Source organism: Coregonus lavaretus (assembly GCF_964263955.1).
Source record: "Coregonus lavaretus genome assembly, chromosome: 3".
NCBI lineage: Eukaryota > Metazoa > Chordata > Actinopteri > Salmoniformes > Salmonidae > Coregonus > Coregonus lavaretus.
In genome coordinates this window covers 59,616,691-59,640,661 of record NC_139990.1, presented here as the reverse complement: position 1 = coordinate 59,640,661, position 23,971 = coordinate 59,616,691, and the positions used below count along the sequence as shown (strand labels likewise).

At 46.2% G+C, this 23,971-nt stretch overlaps 1 protein-coding gene across 1 annotated transcript in view; it reads left to right on the top strand.

The window, feature by feature from the left end:
* Nucleotides 1-21,642, top strand: part of LOC311108249 (dynein axonemal heavy chain 5-like) — a gene marked incomplete at its 5' end in the record, with an annotated part of 67,401 nt that extends 45,759 nt beyond the window's left edge. Inside the window, 35 exon segments of the mRNA XM_084150870.1 lie at nt 67-189; nt 359-572; nt 905-1,128; nt 1,611-1,809; nt 2,218-2,390; nt 7,395-7,525; nt 7,810-7,963; nt 8,120-8,387; nt 8,518-8,749; nt 9,100-9,178; nt 9,747-9,923; nt 10,518-10,721; nt 10,921-11,100; nt 11,295-11,432; nt 11,515-11,665; nt 11,913-11,951; nt 11,954-12,186; nt 12,531-12,686; nt 13,394-13,576; nt 14,632-14,875; nt 15,628-15,742; nt 16,038-16,228; nt 16,379-16,500; nt 16,704-16,853; nt 17,051-17,296; nt 17,743-17,791; nt 17,794-17,913; nt 18,243-18,448; nt 18,588-18,698; nt 18,700-18,792; nt 19,054-19,269; nt 19,617-19,829; nt 19,923-20,075; nt 20,246-20,477; nt 20,727-21,642. Of these exon segments, the coding sequence (XP_084006996.1) occupies nt 67-189; nt 359-572; nt 905-1,128; nt 1,611-1,809; nt 2,218-2,390; nt 7,395-7,525; nt 7,810-7,963; nt 8,120-8,387; nt 8,518-8,749; nt 9,100-9,178; nt 9,747-9,923; nt 10,518-10,721; nt 10,921-11,100; nt 11,295-11,432; nt 11,515-11,665; nt 11,913-11,951; nt 11,954-12,186; nt 12,531-12,686; nt 13,394-13,576; nt 14,632-14,875; nt 15,628-15,742; nt 16,038-16,228; nt 16,379-16,500; nt 16,704-16,853; nt 17,051-17,296; nt 17,743-17,791; nt 17,794-17,913; nt 18,243-18,448; nt 18,588-18,698; nt 18,700-18,792; nt 19,054-19,269; nt 19,617-19,829; nt 19,923-20,075; nt 20,246-20,477; nt 20,727-20,878 (5,871 nt within the window). The 3' untranslated portion in view covers nt 20,879-21,642.
* Nucleotides 21,643-23,971: the final 2,329 nt, after the last annotated feature.

The following is a 23,971-nucleotide window of genomic DNA, read 5'->3' as shown; positions in this document are numbered from 1 at the left end:
AAATGTGAATTTTGTTCCCTTATTCACTGTCTGTAAAGATGAAACACTTTCTTTCTTTCTCTCCAGCGGACTGTGGAGAGCTATGTGGACAAGCGGATGGGCACCACCTACGGCCCTCCTGCAGGGAAGAAGATGTCCATCTTTGTGGATGACATCAACATGCCAGTCATCAATGATTGGGGAGATCAGGTCGGACTCAAACTCAGCACTCATTAAATCACCATAGCGAAAGACAAAAAAGTGCACATTTTCCCATTTGTTTTCCTGGGAAACCTTACCATATGAAATTGCAATCCGAGAGTGTACAGATTATTCTTCCTTTTTACCTAATTTCCTAATTTGTCTCACCCCGCTTTAGGTCACCAATGAGATAGTCCGCCAGCTGATGGAACAGAACGGGTTGTTCAATCTGGAGAAGCCGGGGGAGTTCACCAATATTGTGGACATCCAGTTCCTGGCAGCGATGATCCACCCAGGGGGAGGCCGCAACGACATCCCCCAGAGACTGAAGAGGCAGTTCTCCATCTTCAACTGCACCCTGCCCTCCAACACATCCATCGACAAGATATTTGGTGGGTTTGGCTCCTTAAAAACTCTGAAATTGAATCTGTGTGTGGAGACTCTATGGTTTAGCTTCTTGATCAGTGTGGGTTTCCCTCTTCCCTTCTAGCATAAAAAAAAATGAATACCCTGTCATTTGAGTTACCTGTACTACTTCTCATCCATTTACACTGGGCTTCTTGTCATTTTGACTATATTAGATATCTATATATACATATATAATTACACCATTATATATCTCTCAACAAAAACACTATTTTCTTTCACTTATTTACCTCAATGCTTCGTCCACCTTCACGTGGTCAACCCCTGTTCCCCTCACCTCACTCCTTTCCCTGACCAGGAGTCATCGGGACAGGACACTACTGTGCCAGGCGAGGCTTCACAGAAGAGGTGCGTGGAACTGTGGCCAAGCTGGTGCCGCTGACCCGTCGGCTGTGGCAGATGACCAAGGTCAAGATGCTGCCCACTCCGGCCAAGTTCCACTACATCTTCAACCTCAGAGACTTGTCCAGAGTCTGGCAGGGCATGCTCAACCCAACCACTGAGGTGGTCGACTCTCTAACTGTGAGTCCATTCAAACTTTCCAGTAACACTTTATTTGGATATTCCATCTGTAGATGCTCTACAGACTATCAGTAACATTTAAACTAACTATCAACTAACCCTAACCTTAACCCTTACCCTAACCCTTATTCTAAACCTAACCCTAACTGTAACCTTAGAAAACAGTTGCTTATCAACACATAGTTTGTTGATAGTATGACATGCTCTACAGATGGACTATCCGGACTATCCAAATAAAGTGTGACTGAATTTCCTCTTGAAAGACAATAAACATAATCAATCAATCCAATACAACTAGAGGAATAAATATCAAAAGGTTACTCACTGGATCCAAAGGTCTGAATGAACTGAGAAAAATAGCTATGGCTTCTGTCCTAAATTACAGTAAGATTCTAGACATTTAATCAGCAGTTGTTCTGTGAATGTAGACTTAACATTTCCATGAGACAAATGTTGTTTTATTTTGACCCTGTATGCTGTAGGTGTTGCTTCGGCTGTGGAAGCATGAGTGTAAGCGTGTGATCGCGGACCGGTTCACCATGCCAGAAGATGTAGCCTGGTTCGACAGGGCCCTGGCCAAGCTAGTAGAGGAGGAGCTAGGAGAGGAAGAGAGGGCTGTGGTCGACTTCGGAGTAGACGGCTACTTTGTTGACTTCCTAAGAGATGCTCCTGAAGCTAGAGGTATAGCCAGAGCACCAGGTACTGTATAGCCCCTTCACATGCATACACTATCTATCGCATGATCCTGCATGAGATAAGTCATTTGCAGTTTTTTTAACCCATATTGTCTATATTAAATATGTGCTGTATTTTTCTACCATGTATTAAGGATTCAAACAGTACATTCTAAGATTGTGTGTTAAGGTTTATTATTATGTTGTATATATTGCAGTTTAAAGCTGAATTTCAGGTTATTATATTAAATTAATATATATATATATACAATAATAAATACAAAATACTTTTTTTATTTAAATTCAAGGTGCTTCAATATTGACAAATCAAGTAAACTAGCTATGTGCTAGCAGAGAGTTGGATCATTTGAATGGGATAATCTGGCATTGACAATGACTACATTTTTCCCACTAGGTGAGGAGCCAGAGGATACAGACTTTGAGATGCCCAAGGTGTATGAGTCCATCGAGTCGCTTAAGAGCCTGATGGACAGGCTCAACATGTTCCTTGGCCAGTACAACGAGAGCATCAGAGGAGCTGGCATGGACATGGTGTTCTTCAGAGATGCTATGATACACCTGGTCAAGGTAGAGGGAAACTGTCATTATGCTCACCTTATAGGTGTTTATGAGCAATTATTACCACCTTTGTCATGAATTATAGTGCATCGTGTTTAGATCATAAGGTATTATAAACATGCTTATATCACATTACAATGAGGGTCTTCATAGAAAGTATTACTAAACATTCCCATTGGAAGCTTTTGAAAGACTTAGCTATTGTCAAGTGTCAATGTGCAGCGGTAGGACGGAGTCAGGCGCAGGACACAGAACTGAGTAAACGACGTACTTTACTCAAAAAAATAACCAACACTAATTTCCACGCAGGGAAAACACACCAGCTCACATAAGTATTAGACACAAAACAAAGAACAAACACGCCCAAAACCATGTGGGAACCAGAGGGTTAAATAGGGAAATAATATAATGTAATGGGAACCAAGTGTGTACAATCAAGACAAAACAAATGGAAAAAGAAACGTAGATCGGTGGCAGCTAGAAAGCCGGTGACGACGACCGTCGAACGCCACCCGAACAAGGAGAGGCACCCCCCCCCCCCCCCGACACGCGGCTCCAGCAGTGCGCCGACACCGGCCTCGGGGACGACCCGGAGGACGAGGCGCAGGACGATCCGGGTGGAGATGGTGAAATTCCTGCAGTAAGGAAGGGTCCAGGATGTCCTCCACCGGCACCCAGCATCTCTCCTCCGGACCGTACCCCTCACACTCCACGAGGTACTGAAGGCCCCTCGCCCGACGCCTTGAGTCCATGATGGCTCGTACAGTATACGCCGGGACCCCCTCGATGTCCAGAGGAGGCGGAGGAACCTCCCGCACCTCAGACTGCTGGAGCAGACCTGCCACCACCGGCCTGAGGAGAGACACATGGAACGAGGGGTTAATACGGTAACCTGTAACCTATAGCATACCTCGTTCTGTAACCTATAGCATACCTCGTTCAGTCTCCTCAGGACTTTAAATGGCCCCACAAACCGCGGACCCAGCTTCCGGCAGGGCAGGCGAAGGGGCAGGTTTCGGGTCGAGAGCCAGACCCGGTCCCCTGGGGCATACACCAGAGCCTTACTGCGGTGGCGGTCGGCGCTCGCCTTCTGTCGCCTGATGGCCCGTTGCAGGCGCACATGGGCAGCGTCCCATGTCTCCTCAGAGCGCCGAAACCATTCATCCACCGCCGGTGCCTCGATCTGGCTCTGATGCAACGGTGCCAGGACCGGCTAATACCCTAGTACACACTGAAACGGAGACATGTTAGTGGAGGAGTGGCGGAGGGAGTTTTGGGCCATCTCTGCCCAGGGGATGAAAGCAGCCCACTCCCCTGGCCAGTCCTGGCAATAGGACCGCAGAAACCTACCCACATCCTGGTTAACTCTCTCCACCTGCCCATTACTCTCGGGGTGAAAACCTGAGGTCAGGCTGACCGAGACCCCCAGACGTTCCATGAATGCCCTCCAGACCCTCGATGTGAACTGGGGACCCCGATCAGCAGACACTATATCCTCAGGCACCCCGTAGTGCCGGAAGACGTGGGTAAACAGGGCCTCCGCAGTCTGTAGGGCCATAGGGAGACCGGGCAAAGGAAGGAGACGGCAGGACTTAGAAAACCGATCCACAACGACCAGGATTGTGGTGTTACCTTGTGACGGAGGAAGATCCGTCACGAAGTCCACCGATAGGTGTGACCACGGCCGTTGTGGAACGGGTAGGGGTTGTAATTTCCCTCTGGGCAGGTGTCTAGGTGCCTTGCACTGGGTGCACACCGAGCAGGAGGAAACATAAACCCTCACGTCCTTAGCTAAAGTGGGCCACCAGTACTTCCCACTAAGACAGCGCACTGTCCGACCGATGCCAGGATGACCAGAGGTGGGTGATGTGTGGGCCCAACAGATCAATCGATCGTGGACATCAGATGGAACGTACAGACGCCCAACTGGACACTGGGTGGGAGTGGGCTCCGTACGTAACACCCGCTCGATGTCCGCGTCAACCTCCCATACCACCGGTGCCACCAGGCAAGAAGCCGGAAGTATGGGAGTGGGATCCGTGGACCGCTCCTCTGTGTCATACATCCGGGACAGTGTGTCTGCCTTAGCATTCTGGGAACCTGGTCTGTAGGAAAGGGTGAAAACAAAACGGGTGAAAAACATGGCCCACCTTGCCTGGTGAGGGTTCAGTCTCCTCGCCGCCCGGATGTACTCCAGATTGCGGTGGTCAGTACAAATGAAGAAAGGGTGTTTATCCCCCTCAAGCCAATGCCTTCACACCTTCACAGCCCTGACAACAGCTAACAGCTCCCGGTCCCCCACATCATAGTTTCGCTCCGCCGGGCTGAGCTTTTTCGAAAAGAAAGCACAGGGGCGGAGCTTTGGTGGCGTACCCGAGCGCTGAGACAGCACAGCTCCTATCCCAGCCTCGGACGTGTCCATCTCTACTATGAATGCCAAGGAGGGATCAGGATGAGCCAGCACGGGAGCCGAGGTAAACAGAGCCTTCAGGTGACCAAAAGCCCTGTCCGCCCCAGCTGACCACTGCAGTCGCACCGGTCCCCCCTTCAGCAAGGAGGTAATGGGAGCCGCTACCTGACCAAAGCCCCGGATAAACCTCCGGTAGTAGTTGGCAAACCCTAAGAACCGCTGCACCTCCTTTACCTGGTTGGAGTCGACCAATTACGCACGGCTGAAATACGGTCATTCTCCATCTCCACCCCTGACGCGGACAGGCGGTACCCTAGGAAGGAGACGGACTGTTGGAAGAACAGACATTTCTCAGCCTTGACGTACAGGTCATGCGCCAACAGTCAACCAAGCACCTTGCGCACCAGGGGCACATGCTCAGCGCGTGTAGCGGAGTATATTAGAATGTCATCTATATACACCACTACACCCTGCCCGTGCAGGTCCCTGAAAATCTCGAGGAGGCAGGTGAAGTGGAAGGCTGAATGTATCCCTGTCCCAGAGATTCGGAGACATATGTTTCCATAGCCGCCGTCTCCTCCTGAGACAGAAGATACACGTGACTCCTGGGAAGTGCTGCGCCTACCTGGAGATTTATCGCACAATCCCCCTGTCGATGGGGTGGTAGTTGAGTCGCCTTTTTTTTTACAGAAGGCGAGAGCCAAATCGGCATATTCGGGGGGAATGTGCATAGTGGAGACCTGGTTTGGATTCTCCACTGTAGCTGCACCTATGGAAACACCTACACACCTCCCTGAGCACTGACGTGACCATCCCTTGAGAGCCCTCTGTTGCCACGAAATAGTGGGGTCATGAGAGGCCAACCAGGGAAGCCCCAACACCACAGGAAACGCAGGAGAATCGATCAGGAAGAGACTAATTCTCTCCTCATGACCCTCCTGCGTTTTCATACATAGTGGAGCTGTGACCTCCCTAATCAGGCCCGACCCTAAAGGACGACTATCTAAGGCATGTACAGGGAAGGGCACATCAACAGGAACAATAGGGATCCCTAATCTACGTGCAAATGAACAGTCAATAAAGTTCCCAGCTGCGCCTGAATCTACTAGCGCCTGATGCTGGGAATGTGGGGAAAACTCAGGAAATTCTATGCATACACACATGTGCGCAACAGGGAGCTCTGGGTGAGTCGGATGCCTTCTCACCTGGGATGATCCACCTGCCTGCTACCTGCCTGCTACCTCGACTCCCTGGGGAACCTCCCCAGCACCGACCAGCAGTTTGCCCTCTGCGGCCACAGTTGGTGCAGGAAACGGCCCCCCCTCCGGTCACCCTTAGAGCAGCACCTCCGAGCTCCATAGGGGTAGGGTCATAGGTGCTGGGGGATGGAATGGATGGACCCTGACCCGGACGTCCGCGGGTGGCCATCAGTTTATCCAGCCGTATAGATAAATCCACCAGCTGGTCGAGGGTAAGGGTGGTGTCCCTGTATGCCAGCTCCCGACGAACGTCCCCACGTAGACTACACCGGTAATGGCCGATCAGGGCCCTCTCATTCCATCCCGCGCTGGCAGCCAAGGTCCTGCAAAGTCCTGTGCGCTCCTCTTCCCCTGTCTGAGGTGGAACAAGCGTTCCCCCGCCGCTCTCCCCTCATGTGGATGATCGAAGACCGCCCGGAAGCGGCGGGTGAAATCCTCATAGGGAACCAACGCTGCGTCTATTCCTCCCCATTCGGTGTTGGCCCACTCAAGCGCTCTCCCTGACAGACAGGAGATAAGGGCGGACACGCTCTCGTATCCCGAGGGAGCCAGGTGGATGGTCGCCAGGTAGAGCTCCACCTGGAGCAGGAACCCCTGGCACCCGGCAGCCGTCCCATCATATGCCCTCGGGAGCGAGAGCCGAATCCCACTGGGTCCAGGTGACGGAGGGGTGGACATCGGTGTGGGTTGATCTGAAGTTGATGGGGTTGTGGGAAAAACCCCTCTCTCCCATCGCTCCATGGTCTGCAACACGCGATCCATGGCTGTGCCAAGATTCTGGAGCATCGTCGCGTGCTGCTGGATGCGCTCCTCCACGGGTACCGGAGGACTGGATGCAGCTGCTGACTCCATATGTGGTGCGTGTTTCTGTCAAGTGTCAATGTGCAGCGGTAGGACGGAGTCAGGCGCAGGACACAGAACTGAGTAAACAACGTACTTTACTCTAAAAAATAACCAACACTAATTTCCACGCAGGGAAAACACACCAGCTCACATAAGTATTAGACACAAAACAAAGAACAAACACGCCCAAAACCATGTGGGAACCAGAGGGTTAAATAGGGAAATAATGTAATGGGAACCAGGTGTGTACAATAAAGACAACACAAATGGAAAAAGAAACGTAGATCGTGGCAGATGAAAGCCGGTGACGACGACCGCCGAACGCCTCCCGAACAAGGAGAGGCACCAACTTCGGCAGAAGTCTTAACAGCTATCTTAAAGTCAGTCACCAATGAGTGTATGCATCAGATCACTTGATATAAGAATTGCTTCTATTGAAAACAGAAAAGGAAGGAGTCACTCCCACTCCAACACCCCACCTGTCTGTCTGTCTGTCTGTAGGTCTCCAGGATCATCCGCACGCCCAGAGGGAATGCCCTTCTGGTAGGAGTTGGGGGATCAGGCAAGCAGAGCCTGACTAAACTGGCTTCCTTCATCGCCGGATACAAGACCTTTCAGATCACACTAACACGGTACAGACACAACCTCCAATGTCTATACTAGCATACTACTACATACTTCATACTAAGTAGTATGCTAGGAAGGGTATTGGAACAGACACACAGTCTCATACAGTCCCTTTACAACTGTAACAGGCATTTGTAATGTATTGAACGTTGCCATGCAGTTCTGTTGTCCTCCTGTAGATGCACAGTGACTCTGCCAATTTGTCTTTCCTCGATTCCTCACGTCCCCTATCCTTCACTATTTTGACACCTTCACTATCACCTGTAACAACCCTGTGTTCTGTCCTCAGTTCGTACAACACTGCTAACCTGATGGAGGATCTGAAGGGTCTGTACAGGACAGCAGGCCAGCAGGGAAAAGGCATCAGCTTCATCTTCACTGATAACGAGATCAAGGACAAGTCTTTCCTGGAGTACATGAATAATGTGCTATCGTCTGGAGAGGTCAGGACTCACATTGATCACATGTACACACACACATAGAGGGCACACATAAAGCATTAGAGCATTTTCAAGAAGTTGTGTCAATCTGTGTTTGAGATAAACAATTCTTGTACATTATAACTTGGATAACTGTTATATATTGTGCTGGTTTTTCAGGTGTCAAACTTGTTCGCTCGAGATGAAATTGACGAGATCATCAGTGACCTCATACCAGTCATGAAAAGAGAGTTTCCTCGGCGACCACCGACCAATGAGAACCTCCATGACTACTTTATGAGCAGGGTCAGACAGAACCTTCACGTGGTTCTCTGCTTCTCTCCCGTGGGGGAAAAGTTCCGGAACAGAGCCCTGAAGTTCCCTGCCCTCATCTCCGGCTGCACCATGGACTGGTTCAGCCGCTGGCCCAAAGATGCTCTGATCGCAGGTGTGTATGTCTGTGTCCGTTTGTGTGTATGCATGTGTTTTTGTCTCTGTGTATGCGCACATACAGTATAAATCTATACTGCACATTTTAATAGTGATTTGCTTCAATCTCCAATCCGTTTACTCTCCAGTGTCAGAGCACTTCCTGTCCACCTATGACATCGACTGTTCGACCGTGGTGAAGGGGGAGGTGGTGCAGTGTATGGGCTGCTTCCAGGACGGCGTGGCAGAGAAGTGTGTAGATTACTTCCAGAGGTACCGCCGCGCCACACACGTCACTCCCAAGTCCTACCTCTCCTTCATCCAGGGATACAATACCATCTATAAGGAGAAGCACTCCGAGGTGCAGACACTGGCACACAGGTAATTACGGTACTTCCTTACTTACTTAATGCTCTTCGTTACTATGTGGAACATACGGCTTCACAGTACACCATGGTCTAAAGAAATGGTAGTTGTTTATCACAGCATTTCTTATCTATTCTAATGCCGTGTGTCTATCACATGATTGAATAGAATACTAGTATTATATACGTAGTATTATATTCTATCTACCAATACATGGTGTCTACTATACTATATCGTGCTCTTAGCATTCTGCCTTTCAGTCATCCTTTTACTAATTAATATGTGTTCAAGAAAGATTAGACCAAACTTACCTGGTATACTTGTATAATAGAATGATTGTTGATCCCATTCTGTTTCCCCATCAGGATGAACACAGGTCTTCAGAAGCTGAAAGAGGCCTCTGTGTCTGTAGCAAGAAGCTGGATATGGAGGTCCTGGGCTGGTGTGGTTACACGTGGTCTGCGATTGTGAGGCCGGTTGGACGTACTACCAAATTCTCTAAAATGACATTGGAGGCAGTTTATGGTAGAGAAATTAACATTACATTATTTGGCAACAGCTCTGGTGGACATTCCTGCAGTCAGCATGCAAGTTGCACACTCCCTCAAAACTTGAGACATTGGTGGCATTGTATTGTGTGACACAACTGCACATTTTAAAGTGGCTTTTTATTGTCCCCAGCATAAGGTGCACCTGTGTAAGGATCATGCTGTTTAATCAGCTTCTTGATATGCCACACATGTCAGGTGGATGGATTATCTTGACAGACAAATGCTCACTAACAGGGATGTAAACAAAATTGTGCCCAAAATTTGAGAGAAATAAAGCTGGAAAATGTAGGATATTTTTTATTTCAGATCATAAAACATGGGACCAACACTATTCATGTTGCGTTTATATTTGTATTCAGTGTATAACGACATAATAACTCCACTCTTTGGAAAAGTGAAAAAAATAAAGTTGCTTTATGCAAACCAAAAGATGCACCTTGTGATGGTTTGTTGTGTCTCAGGTGTTGAAGGTGGTGACAGTGAAGGCCCAGGCAGCAGAGAAGGTCAAGGTGGAGGTCCAGAAGGTCAAGGATAAGGCCCAGGCCATAGTGGACAGCATCTCTGCTGACAAGGCCTTCGCTGAGGAGAAGCTGGAGGCTGCCAAGCCAGCCCTGGAGGAGGCAGAGGGGGCACTACAGGTCTGTTGGGAGGGGGCAGAGGGGGTGAGTGGGGGACAAGGGGGTTCTTCTGAGTAGCATCAGACCCAGTCATTGCTTCAAGTTCAGATCTCCAATTGTGTTTGGTGTGGCCCTCTCTGACCATGGATGCACTTGATTAAGCTGGAGTTTTTTAAGACAATTCCATTGGTTCCATTGTACCTGGAAAAATCAGATTTGACAAATAAATTTGACCCAATTCTTGTCCCTCAACGTCAGGGGTGGGCAACATACGAGCCCATTCATACTGGCCGAGGGGAGGTTTAAAATAAAATAAAAAATAAAATAGATATCTTGGGCTAAAAAAACACTTCAGGCCACTCTTGAATGTCGAAAGCTAGATAGAAAGTATGTAAAAAATATAATGGACCTTTATGTTTTCAAATAACTGCCCTTTTTCTGTGCCGCAAATTGCCCTCCTCTGAATTTTGAAATCCCGACGTGGCCCTCGAGCTGAAATGATTGCCCACCCCTGCTCAACGTGGTAGTTCTCTCTCTGTATATCTGGTGAGAATATTTAGTGAATGTTCCCTCAGTTACTTATGCAGTTGTATTCCTTCCTCCTGTATTCATCAGACCATCAAGCCGTCGGACATCGCCACGGTGCGGACCCTGGGTCGGCCTCCCCACCTCATCATGAGGATCATGGACTGTGTTCTGCTGCTGTTCCAGAGGAGGGTGAACACGGTGAAGATCGACCCGGAGAAGAACTGCACCATACCCTCCTGGCAGGAGTCCCTCAAACTCATGACTGCTGGGAACTTCCTGGGCAGTCTGCAGGTAGGAAACAGATGGCCAGCATCTAAGTAGTATTACTTAGATAAGCAAATTAAGTATTACAGTGTGCAGGTACGACATCTACACACTGTAACCAGACTACACTGTGCATTTCTACAGTAACATACTACACTATAGACACTATACTACAGGGACATATGACCAGGAAATCAACTCAGGCTCTGTTGTCTCTCTCTAACAGCAATTCCCCAAAGACAGTATCAATGAGGAGATGGTGGAACTACTGCTGCCTTACTTTGACATGCCAGACTACACCCTGGAGACGGCCAAGCGCGTGTGTGGAAACGTGGCTGGTCTGGCCTCCTGGACCAAAGCCATGGCCTCCTTCTTCTCCATCAACAAGGAGGTGCTCCCATTAAAGGTGGGTCTTCCAGGCAACCCCAGGCTAAATCAATTTCAGGGGTATTTCACGAATTTGGTCAAATCGCTCCATTGTGTAACACCACCCGTGTCTCTGATAACCTTTGACATGTGTACCACAAACTTGCTAATTCATTTCTTGTTTCCAGTACATTTTGTGTCCAGTTAATATTTGATACTGTACTTCCCTCTTAGGCAAACCTGGCAGGGCAGCAGAACCGGCTGGCCATAGCCAACATGGACCTGCAGACGGCCCAGGCAGAGCTGGATGACAAGCAGGCAGAGCTGGATGTGTTGCAAGCAGAGTATGAGAAGGCCATGATGGAGAAACAGGTACTGAACACCTCTCTTCTCATTGTCTTACATGAAAAAATAAATAAAAAATATTATGTTAAAAACATATATTCTCTCTCTCTCTGCCTCGCTCTCAGCTCTGTTGGAGGATGCTGAACGCTGCAGACACAAGATGCAGACAGCCTCTAGCCTCATCAGTGGTCTGGCTGGAGAGAAGGAGCGTTGGACAGGGCAGAGCAAAGAGTTTGCCGCCCAGACCAAGCGCCTTGTAGGTGGGTTCATTCAACCCTTTTTTCTCCGCCTTTTTTACAGTAATAACAGGGCTAACTTTCCCAAAAGCTTTGTATGACCTTTTGTCCATTTTCCACAATTCTCTACATCTTATTTTTTTCGGGAAACGCTCTGAACCGGTTGCTACTGTACCATATTTTTCAATGTGTATTAGTATTTTATCTGTAGTTATGCTAAACAGTAGGATGAGGCGTGAACCAACCAATGTGTGCTTACTTCCTGGTTCAGGTGATGTCTTATTGGCCACAGCCTTTCTGTCCTACTCCGGCAGAGGGAGATGAAGACCAGACGCATCCCGTTCGGGAACAACCTCAACCTGACCGAGATGCTGATCGACGCGCCCACGGTCAGCGAGTGGAACCTTCAGGGCCTGCCCAACGATGACCTATCCATCCAGAACGGGATCATCATCACCAAGGCCTCACGCTTCCCTCTCCTCATAGACCCTCAGACCCAGGGCAAGATCTGGATAAAAAATAAAGAATCCAGGAACGAGCTGCAGGTTGGGCAGCATTCATTTTCACACTATTGTCCTCCTTCTCTCACATAACTATGCCCTCCCATTGTCCAGCCGATAGATTTGGTATGTTTCCGAACAGCGGTTACACTAACCTTAGGCCTAACTAACATTTGGATCTGTCAGATCTTCCTTCTTGGTAAAGAAACTCTATGTAATGCTTCTTGGTTTAAAAAATAAAGTTTGCTTTTGTATGGTTCTGAACAGCGGTTATACTAACCTTAGGCCTAACCTTAACCCTAACCTTTAGATCTGGGGGATCTTCCTTCTTGGTAAAGAAACTCTTGTGTAATGCTGTGTCAGTAATGAGACATTTTTGTGGTTCCCAGATCACATCCCTGAACCACAAGTACTTCAGGAACCACCTGGAGGACAGCCTGTCTCTGGGGCGCCCCCTACTGATCGAGGACGTAGGGGAAGAGCTGGACCCGGCACTGGACAATGTACTGGAGAAAAACTTCATCAAGACGGGCTCCACTTATAAGGTATGTACTATTATCCTAACCACATTGTCAATTATCACATTATCACATGAAACACATTATCATTATGGGGTTATTATCTCTGGGGCTATTCTCTCTAATCTAATACATTGAGAGCATAATTTGTCAAAATTGAGTTTTTACATAAGCTTGTTCGGTTCAATGTTCTCTACCTATATAGTACTCTAAATACCCCAATTCATGTTAAGTTCAAAAGAATACACAGCTGACACAATTCAAACCAATGAGGCTTCAGAATTTTAAAGCCAATTACCTCAGAATCATATTTTTGCAGATAGAACCTTATAGTCCCAAGCTCTCAACATTCATGTGGCCTATGTGTTTTATTTATCCTTATAACAGTCACTGCGGGCAAAAAGTTTGGTACGTTTTTCTGGTTGCAAACGACATCAGGAAAATATGTCATAATCCCGTTCAGCAGGATTGAACGTTTTGGAAAGTGGTAGAAATAGGCTACGTAGATCAAAGATGCCTCTGACATGTAGAATAAGGAATCACATCAGCTCTATTCATGGCATTTCTATCTGCAACGTTCAAGAATGTTTGGCAACTGAACATGGCCTTGGTCTGCTCAATCTGGACAATGACTTTTGTCACAATGGAGTGGTTTGTGAATGAATTCGGATGTAACCAGTGGAACCACATTGGCTTTCTCCCTTCATGACTGTCTTTTCCTCTTCCTGCACCAGGTGAAAGTGGGAGACAAGGAGGTGGATGTGATGAGGGGGTTCCGTCTTTATGTGACCACTAAGCTCCCCAACCCAGCATACACCCCAGAGATCAGCGCCCGCACCTCCATCATAGACTTCACTGTCACCATGAGGGGTCTGGAGGACCAGCTGCTGGGACGGGTCATCCTCACTGAGAAACAGGTCAGGAACCACGTCCAATCATATGCTTATGAAATCATGGAGAAAAACATGCTGCTGGGACGGGGCTGTAGTGGAACAGGTTGAGAGCTTCAAGTTCCTTGGTGTCCACATCACCAACGAACTATCATGGTCCAAACACACCAAGACAGTCGTGAAGAGGGCACGACAAAGCCTATTCCCCCTCAGGAGACTGAAAAGATTTGGCATGGGTCCTCAGATCCTCAAAAAATTCTACAGCTGCACCATCGAGAGCATCCTGACTGGTTGCATCACCGCCTGGTATGGCAACTGCTTGGCCTCCGACCGCAAGGCACTACAGAGGGTAGTGTGTACGGCCCAGTACATCACTGGGGCCAAGCTTCCTGCCATCCAGGACCTCTATACCAGGCGGTGTCAGAGGAAGGCCCTCAAAATTGTCAAAGACTCCAGCCACCCTAGTCATAGACTGTTCTCCCTGCTACCGGTACCGGAGTGCCAAGTCTAGGTCCAAAAGACTTCTCAACAGCTTCTACCCCCAAGCCATAAGACTCTTGAACAGCTAATCATGGCTACCCGGACTATTTGCACTGCCCCCCCACCCCATCCTTTTTACGCTGCTGCTACTCTGTTAATTATTTATGCATAGTCACTTTAACTCTACCCACATGTACATATTACTTCAACTATCTCAACTAGCCGGTGCCCCCGCACATTGACTCTGCACCGGTACCCCCCTGTATATATAGCCTCCCTACTGTTATTTTATTTTACTTCTGCTCTTTTTTTCTCAACACTTTTTTGTTGTTGTTTTATTTTTACTTTTTTTGTTAAAAGTAAATGCACTGTTGGTTAAGGGCTGTAAGTAAGCATTTCACTGTAATGTCTGCACCTGTTGTATTCGGCGCATGTGACCAATAAAATTTGATTTGATTTGATTTGATATGACCTAAAAAATCAATGTCTGTCTTGTTGTTGGTGGAGAAGGAGCATACGGACCTGCTGGAGGATGTGACGGCCAACAAGAACATTAGTGTCTGTGTCTGAACAGTGTTCTTATCTATCCCTGTTATATCTAGGAGTTGGAGAAGGAGCGCACTGACCTGCTGGAAGATGTAACGGCCAACAAGAGGAAGATGAAAGAGCTGGAGGACAACCTGCTGTATCGTCTGACCTCTACCCAGGGTTCCCTGGTGGATGACGAGAGCCTCATCATCGTCCTGGGCAACACCAAGCGCACCGCCGAGGACGTCACACAGAAACTACAGATTGCAGCCGAGACCGAGATCCAGATCAACACTGCTAGAGAGGAGTACAGACCTGGTGAGTTGGTTGTACTGTGGTTATGGTAGAATTATTCTCGGTACAGACCTGGTAAGTTTGTTGTACTGTGGTTAGGGTAGAGTTATTCTCGGTACAGACCTGGTGAGTTGGTTGTACTGTGGATAGGGTAGAGTTATTCTCGGTACAGACCTGGGGAGTTGGTTGTACTGTGGATAGGGTAGAGTTATTCTCGGTACAGACCTGGTGAGTTGGTTGTACTGTGGTTATGGTAGAATTATTCTCGGTACAGACCTGGTAAGTTTGTTGTACTGTGGTTAGGGTAGAGTTATTCTCGGTACAGACCTGGTGAGTTGGTTGTACTGTGGATAGGGTAGAGTTATTCTCAGTACAGACCTGGGGAGTTGGTTGTACTGTGGTTAGGGTAGAATTATTCTCGGTACAGACCTGGTAAGTTGGTTGTTCTGTGGTTAGGGTAGAGTTATTCTCGGTACAGACCTGGTGAGTTGGTTGTACTGTGGTTAGGGTAGAGTTATTCTCTGTACAGACCTGGTGAGTTGGGTGGGTTGTACTGTACCAGTTTGTTTTAGGGTAAGGGTTAACCCTAACCAATCACAGTGCTCTGGTGGATAGCAACTGGCACCACCTTGTGTTGACTGTTCTTCAGGAGCAATCTATTCCTCACACTTTTCAAGTGGCAAGTTTGTTTGAGCAGAGTTGAATGTATGATAATATAGAATGAACGTTGTCTGTCACTCACTGTCTGCCTGTTGTGTGTTATTGTGCTGCTACAGTGGCCACCAGAGGCAGCATCCTGTACTTCCTCATCACTGTGATGTCCATGGTTAACGTCATGTACCAAACGTCACTACGACAGTTCTTGGGAATCTTTGACCTCTCTCTGGCCAGGTACAGTAGTAATACACTTTTTCTTATACAGAATACCATACATTTGTATTTATGTATTTCATTTTAATTATTAGTCCTCAGTGGTTCAGTCATTTTGTGTAACCATTGAATTGAATGAATATATAATCAATGATTTGTGAATTGATAAGTTACACTGGGGGATTTGTGGTTTTGCAAAGTATTTTGTATAGTTGTAGGAGTCGTCTGATTCTTGAAGTATAATATATGAAACCATAGCAACAGTTATATTTGAATGTTAACATAATAACCACCACACTATGCCTTCTCTGAACAGATCAATCAAAAGTCCAATTACCAGCAAGCGAATAGCGAATATCATTGAGCACATGACCTTCGAGGTGCACAAGTACGCAGCCAGGGGTCTGTATGAGGAGCACAAATTCCTGTTTACCCTCCTGCTGACGCTGAAGATCGACATGCAGAGTAACCGTGTGAAACACGATGAGTTCCTCACCCTCATTAAAGGTGGGAAACAAACTCCATCCTCCAATTCATTCCACCAATCTGTAGTCCACAGTTAATTCAGTCATTGCTGAAAATGTTGAATACCAAAATATTGTTCATTGCTCACAGACCATTGACTTGGAAGGAACCTCCTCTATCTGTCCTATGCAGGAGGTGCCTCTCTGGATCTGAAGGCTTGCCCCCATAAGCCTGCCAAGTGGATCTTAGACATGACTTGGCTCAATCTGGTTGAGCTCAGCAAACTGTGGCAGTTCTCTGATATCCTTGATCAGGTGTGTTCCCCATGCAGTGTTTTCTTACACTGCTACTTCATGTTGTCACACTAATACCCCCCCCCCCCCACCACAGTAAACAACCCTATTCATTGTAATGCTCCTCTGTGATTACAGTGCTCCATTTACTCCTCTGAGCTCTGTCAAATATGGCATTGAACTAGTCATTGAACTGAGCTGTGTGTGTGTCTGTGTGTGTCCAGATCTGTCGTAATGAGAAGCAGTGGAAGGCATGGTTTGATAAGGAGGCCCCTGAGGAGGAGGGGATCCCTAATGCCTATGACCAGACCCTGGACTGTTTCCACCGCCTGCTGCTCATACGCTCCTGGTGCCCAGACAGGACCATCGCACAGGTACACCTGTACCTCTCATTGAATGATTCAATCAATCAATTCATTAATCAATCCAAGACATAATACTTTATGAAATGTCTACGCTTTTTGGTATTTTCATCAAAGCTTTGGACTGAGTTTTGAGTATTTCTACTGCATATTGCTTGAATCTAGTAGCAGGTGACTTTTTAACTAATGCTTTACCTGTTGTCCTCCAGGCCCGTAAGTACATAATGGACTCGATGGGAGAGAAGTATGCAGAAGGAGTAATCCTGGACCTGGAGAAGACATGGGAGGAGTCAGACCCCCGGACCCCGCTCATCTGCTTCCTGTCCATGGGCTCAGACCCCACCGACTCCATCAACGTCCTGGGGAAGAGGCTGAAGATAGAGACGCGCTATGTCTCCATGGGCCAGGGACAGGAGGTCCACGCACGCAAGCTGCTCCAGCAGACCATGGCCAACGTGAGTCCTAAACACAGCATTATAGTACACACTGACTGGACTCCTAACAGTCAAGTTATAATTATCCTCGTCCCCAGGCTATTGCGCTTAGTGAGGAAGTCTGGTACGCGAGACTAACTTATTAGGAATCAGCGTTCTGCCATGAATTGTGGTCCATGCCATCTCATTTGTAATCAAATTGGGAATTAAAATTGGGATAGGGATGGAATGTGAATTGAAATTGCCCATAGTGTTAATGAAAATGGATGTGATTGATTTAGACTGTATTAGACTGTATATTAGACTGGATTAGAATGGATAAAAAATGAAATGGACTAACACCACATGCATCTCCCTCACATTATTAATTGAATTATATAATTAAGGTAGTAAATAATTACTCTCCCAATATGGACAATAACGTATGTATGACATAATGTTCTATTCTATTCCAAATGCACACACAGGGTGGCTGGGCCTTGCTCCAGAACTGCCACCTGGGACTGGACTTCATGGATGCCTGTGGATTACTACAGAGGTCCACAAACACTTCCCCATCACACTGCTGCAGATGTCCATCAAGTTCACTAATGAGCCTCCCCAGGGACTGAAGGCAGGGCTGAAGAGGACTTATGGAGGTGGGTCACACCACAGTTCACACATACATATGCATGTGTACGCACTTACACAAACAAACATACATACACATACACCCCCGTTTCTTCAGGTTAACCCTAAACCACAACCCTTAACCCTTAACCTAGCTTCATGTCCAAATCCTGGTTCAACCCTAGCCTCAACCACAACCCTAATCCTAACCCTAGCTTCATGTCCACATCCCAGTTCAGCCCTAGCCTCAACCACAACACCAACCCTAACCTTAGCATCATGTCCACATCCCGGTTCAATCCTAACCCTAGCCTCAACCACAACGCTAACCCTAACCCACCATTGTTTGTTGCCCCAGGCATTAACCAGGACCTGCTGGATGTCAGTAACATGGTCCAGTGGAGGCCCATGCTGTATGGGGTGGTGTTCCTCCATTCTACAGTCCAAGAGAGGCGTAAATATGGCCCCCTGGGCTGGAACATCCCCTACGAGTTCAACCAGGCTGACTTCAACGCCACCGTGCAGTTTGTCCAGAACCACCTGGACGACATGGACATCAAGAAGGTAGGTGCAGAGATGAGAAGCTTCTGCTGTAACTAAGTAAAGCTCTATCTTCACTTCTCTTTACTGTTAGTACTACTAACTGTCTTCCTATGTAAGATATGCTTGTTCCTGTGTTGATGGTAGTCTGATGTCTCCCCAGGGTGTATCCTGGAATACAGTGCGCTACATGATCGGGGAGATCCAATATGGCGGTAGGGTGACAGACGACTATGACAAGCGTCTGCTCAACACCTTTGCCAAGGTCTGGTTCAGGTGAAAACATCTTTGGACCTGACTTCTATTTCTACAAAGGCTACAGCATTCCCAAGTGTAGCAACGTGGACCAATATCTGACATACATTCAGGTCAGTCAATTTTTCACACTCAAAGTTTAAAGTGCTGTGTAACTGATTGAATAAATGTAGTCAGACTGCATGAAGATGTGTACAGTATATGTTATGTGATGCATTGAGGCATTTGGTAACACTTCCTATGAATACCTTGTTCATAATGCATTATAGGCACTTATAACACCTTATGAGATATCCACAATGTATTACACAGTTTACTGTAGTTTGGTAATGCACAGACATGCGGACTCTGATCTGATGTATTTTCCCCTGCAGGGCCTACCGGCTTACGACACTCCAGAGGTGTTTGGCCTGCACCCCAATGCTGACATAACGTACCAGAGCAAGCTGGTCAAAGATGTCCTGGACACCATCCTGTCCATCCAGCCTAAGGACAGTTCCAGTGGCGGAGGTGAGACCAGGGAAGCCATTGTGGCCAGGCTGGCTGACGACATGCTGGAGAAACTACCTCCAGACTACATACCGTTTGAAGTGAGTAGGACTGGTCTGGAGTTAGCTAACACTACTGGAAATAATCACACATGATTAATGAAGTGCTGGCCATAATACCTTGCTGCAACAAGGTAGATCGTTGAAAAACTCTCACAGGGTGACGCCAAGTCATCTAACAATATCCCATGCAATTAAATTAATTTCTGAAATATGCCCCATAGTGCAGTGACATGCACTTTGAAGTTAATGTTTTTACTGCAACGCAGGTTTACTTTTTAATGTTCAGAACTGTGGTATGCATTTGCATTCCAATATGTTAAGAATCAAATAAAATAAAAGTTTATTTAAAGTGTAATTTCACAAGAACGTGTTTTCAATATATCCAGGTGAAAGAGAGGCTACAGAAGATGGGTCTGCTCCAGCCCATGAACATCTTCCTGCGTCAGGAGATAGTCCGCATGCAGAGGGTCATCGTGCTGGTCAGGAACACGCTGACCGACCTCAAACTGGCCATCGACGGGACCATCATCATGAGTGAGAACCTACGGGACGCGTTGGACTGCATGTATGACGCACGCATCCCCTCACGTTGGAAGAAGGTACGTTTATTACTGGCTCTGGGTACACATTTATTACGTTTTCTATGCATGTATTCCATGTTCTATTTTCTACGTTCTATTCCTGTGTTCTAGGCGTCATGGGCCTCTAGCACTCTAGGGTTCTGGTTTACTGAGTTGCTGGATAGGAACCGTCAGTTCCAGGCGTGGATCTTTGAAGGACGGCCCAACTGTTTCTGGATGACAGGCTTCTTCAACCCACAGGGCTTCCTGACCGCCATGAGACAGGTACAGACGGCACATTCAAACATTCTAATGCAATCACAATTGAACATACTTACTGACTTGGCTAGGTCACTGAGGTTATATTTAGAGGTTGCACACACTACACAGTCATAGTTGATCATGAAGCTACAAAGACAAAGCCAGTCTATGTAACTCAATATTTGTGTGTGTAGGAGATCACTCGTGCAAACAAGGGTTGGGCCCTAGACCGTATGGTGCTATGCAACGAGGTGACCAAGTGGATGAAGGATGACATCACCCAGCCGCCCTCTGAGGGGGTGTATGTGTACGGCCTCTATCTGGAGGGGGCCGGCTGGGACAGGAGGAACTGCAAACTCATCGACTCCAAACCCAAAGTGTTGTTTGAGATGATGCCTGTAGTCAGGATGTATGCTGAAAACAATGGTGAGTGCTGTAGTCAGTAGTTACTGTAACTTCCTGGAGCCTCATAGAACAGTATCTCATTCAACTGCACCTGGTTTTCATCTATACATGATATGTTGAATCTGTCAGCGGAAATTATATAACTTTTAGGTAAATAATGTGGTCTTCAATGGTTACAGTACGTCAGACCTACTGTATGGACAACATACAGTGAAAAATAAACGTACATGTTAACATAATGGATGTTTATCATTGCTGTGGTCATTTCAGGAGTCAAGGATGCCCGGTTATACTCCTGTCCCATATATAAGAAGCCTGTAAGGATGGACCTGAATTACATTGCTGCTGTGGAACTGAGGACTGCTCCACCGCCTGAGTACTGGATACTACGTGGTGTGGCACTCCTGTGTGAAGTCAAATAACCTACTTCTATATTGTATAATACGCCTAAATCATGAAGAGTAGTGTTTCTCAGTGGTTAAAGGGGCAATATGCAGTTCAAACAACAACAAAGTTATACCCCACCACTGTTTTGTTAAACAGCTGAGGGATGGGGCTGGAGAAATGTAACCACTCTCAAATTTAAGTCTAAAAATGGATGTACCAGTCGTAGATTGCTCCTTTAAAGATTAAATGATGGAAGTGTCTTCATTTACATTATAGTGGTAGGCTTCCGTAATAACAAAGTCTCACCTGTCACTGTGTTGCAGGAATAATATAAAAATAAAGTTGCACACACTATCTATACCCCCAATTATTTAATGTCTGAACTATTTTGGGTGTGCTTTTACTTATTTATTTTATTTGAAGGAATAATTTAAAATATCCTTATTTTTGTACATAATTTGGTTGTTACTAGACTACTATACATTGGTAGATGATGTAGTTCTGTATCTTTGTTCAGTCTCAAGCTCAGTCTGAAGAATTGAACTGTACCTGTTAAGAAAATGTTCATATTTCAGTCATTGTTTTTTAAATATTGATTTATAATTTAGATAATATAGATTTAGAATTCTGATACAGAAAATGAATTATAAATGTAACATGTGAATATAAAAACACAACAAAAGCAGTAGAATGATAAAGGCAAGAGAGCACCAGCACATTATCATCAAAAACATATCAACTTGTTAATTCTCCCACGGTTGTATCTTCCTAAATATGTTACATTAAATATTAAAACATGTCCCGTCACTCCCATTGGTTTTTATCTAGCAGTGGTTAAAGTTAGCTGAAGTTTGTAGTGGCTGTTTAAAGAAATACGAGACATGGATTACAGTTTTTCCTGGCTCATAGACAAATTTCAGGGTAAGGAACCATCTAAAATTGTAAAATACAGAAATTATCCTTTAAGTGAGTCCTAAAACATATCCAGTGGAAACTAGCACACGTGATCACTCACACCTGTTATAAGATATCCAATTAGTTTAGCTGTCTTCCCAACTGTCCTGCAGTCAGATCAGTGAGTCGCACATCAACCAGAGAGAGAGAAAGGAGGAAGGACAGAGGGGTCTGGTTGCAGTCTCTTGCTCCCTCCCACCCCACCCTATCCCTCTGTGGTCCTCCTCTCTCCCCTGCTGGACTCTCCTCCTTCTGAATACTGTTCTCCCCCTCATCCTCCTCCTCCTCCTAAATGCTCTCTTTCCACCTGCCTCCTTTGGTATAGATGTATCAGTACATGTTTTACCTCTTGGTTACAGATGGTATAGACAACAGGGTTGATGCATGGTGGCACCATGAGTAACACTAGAAATGTGACATGCTGGATACTCCCTTGTTGAGACAAGTGAAAGGACAGTTTGCTCTTGTAGTTGCAGATGGTCTAAACAGTATAATATTGGCACCAGCTGCAGTAGAAACATAGAGGTAGTGCCTCATTGTACATACTTTTTGGTATTCTCCAACTGTCTTACATATTCTCCCTAAACATGTTACATTAAATATTTAACTTTTTCAATCACAGACAAACATATATTTTTTTACAAATAAACATGACAGTATAATGCAGGAAATTAATTAATTAAATGATCTCTGGATCAGAGCTCTGTCCCTTTGGCTGTTGTGGCCTGCATGTAGCCGGCATCTCAGCAGCCCTCTTCTCAGGTGAGTTCTGTGGCTCTGGCCTCACAATCTGCTTCGAGACACAGCAGAGGCCGGATCATTCCGGCGATTGTCATAGGAAGTTCGATGGTGAGGTATGTATCTATACCTGGGGCAAAGACTTTGTGTTTTCCTGGGGCAAAAATTCAGGATATCACCAGGTTGCTTCCCGAGGCTGTGAGACAGTCACCGTGGGCTGATACTGTCATGGTTCATGTGTGGTCAAATGACATTATGAAAGGCAGCTCAGAACAGCTGAAGATGGATTTTAAAGAACTGACTGGGTCTCTACTTGACACCAACAAACGGCCCATAATATCTGGCCCTCTGCCCTCCCTAAATCGTGGCATTGATAGGTTCAGCAGACTTTTAGCCCTCCGTAACTGGCTACGAAACTATTGCAGCTATGTGGGTGTAATATTTATTGACAATTTGTATACCTTGTGGAAACAAAACTCGTATTATAAGGAGGATGCGATACACTCAAATCATTTGGGTTCCTGAATCCTTTCACAGCATTATAAGGCTGCGTTGAGACAATGACTTATCAATGACCCAAGTCCAGCTAATTTAATCCCTAGCATTGTGTCGTTGAGTTGTCATAATGCTTCAGCAAATGTACATTTTCCTAGGGGCGTTGGAAGACTCAATGTAAGTAACCTAGTTTATGTCCCTCTTACTGCCCTGCAGTAATCATATGCCTATGAACCAGATAAATACTGTTAGCACTGAGGTGGTGTGCCCTAGTAGGAAGTGCACTGTGTGCAGCTCACCCTGCACTAATAAAAATAACCTGAGTATGTCTACCTCTGCTAAGCTTCCCAGTAAAGCAAGAAAAACAATCAAGCATCCCAGAAAAGTGTTAAAAATAGCCCACGTTAACATATGTAGCTTAAGAAACAAGGTTCATGAAATCAATAATTTGCTAGTAACAGATGACATTCATATTCTGACAATCTCTGAAACTCACTTAGATAATACTTTGATGATACAGTGGTACCAATACATGGTTATAAGATCTACAGAAAAGACAGAAATGCTAAAGGTGGAAGTGTGGCTGTTTATATTCAGAACCACATTCCTGTAAAGCTTAGCGAGGATCTCATGTTAAATACTGTTGAAGTAATATGGCTACAGGTTCATATAATATAATAATAATATGCCATTTAGCAGACGCTTTTATCCAAAGCGACTTACAGTCATCTGCCTCACCTAAAGCCCATTCTGGTGGGAAGCTGCTATAGACCACCAAGTGCTAACAGTCAGCATCTGGATAACATGTGTGAAATGCTTGATAATGTATGTGATATCAATAGAGAGGTATATTTTTTGGGTGATTTAAATTTTGACTGGCTTTCATCAGGCTGCCCACTCAAGAGAAAGCTTCAAACTGTAACTAGTGCCTGCAACCTGGT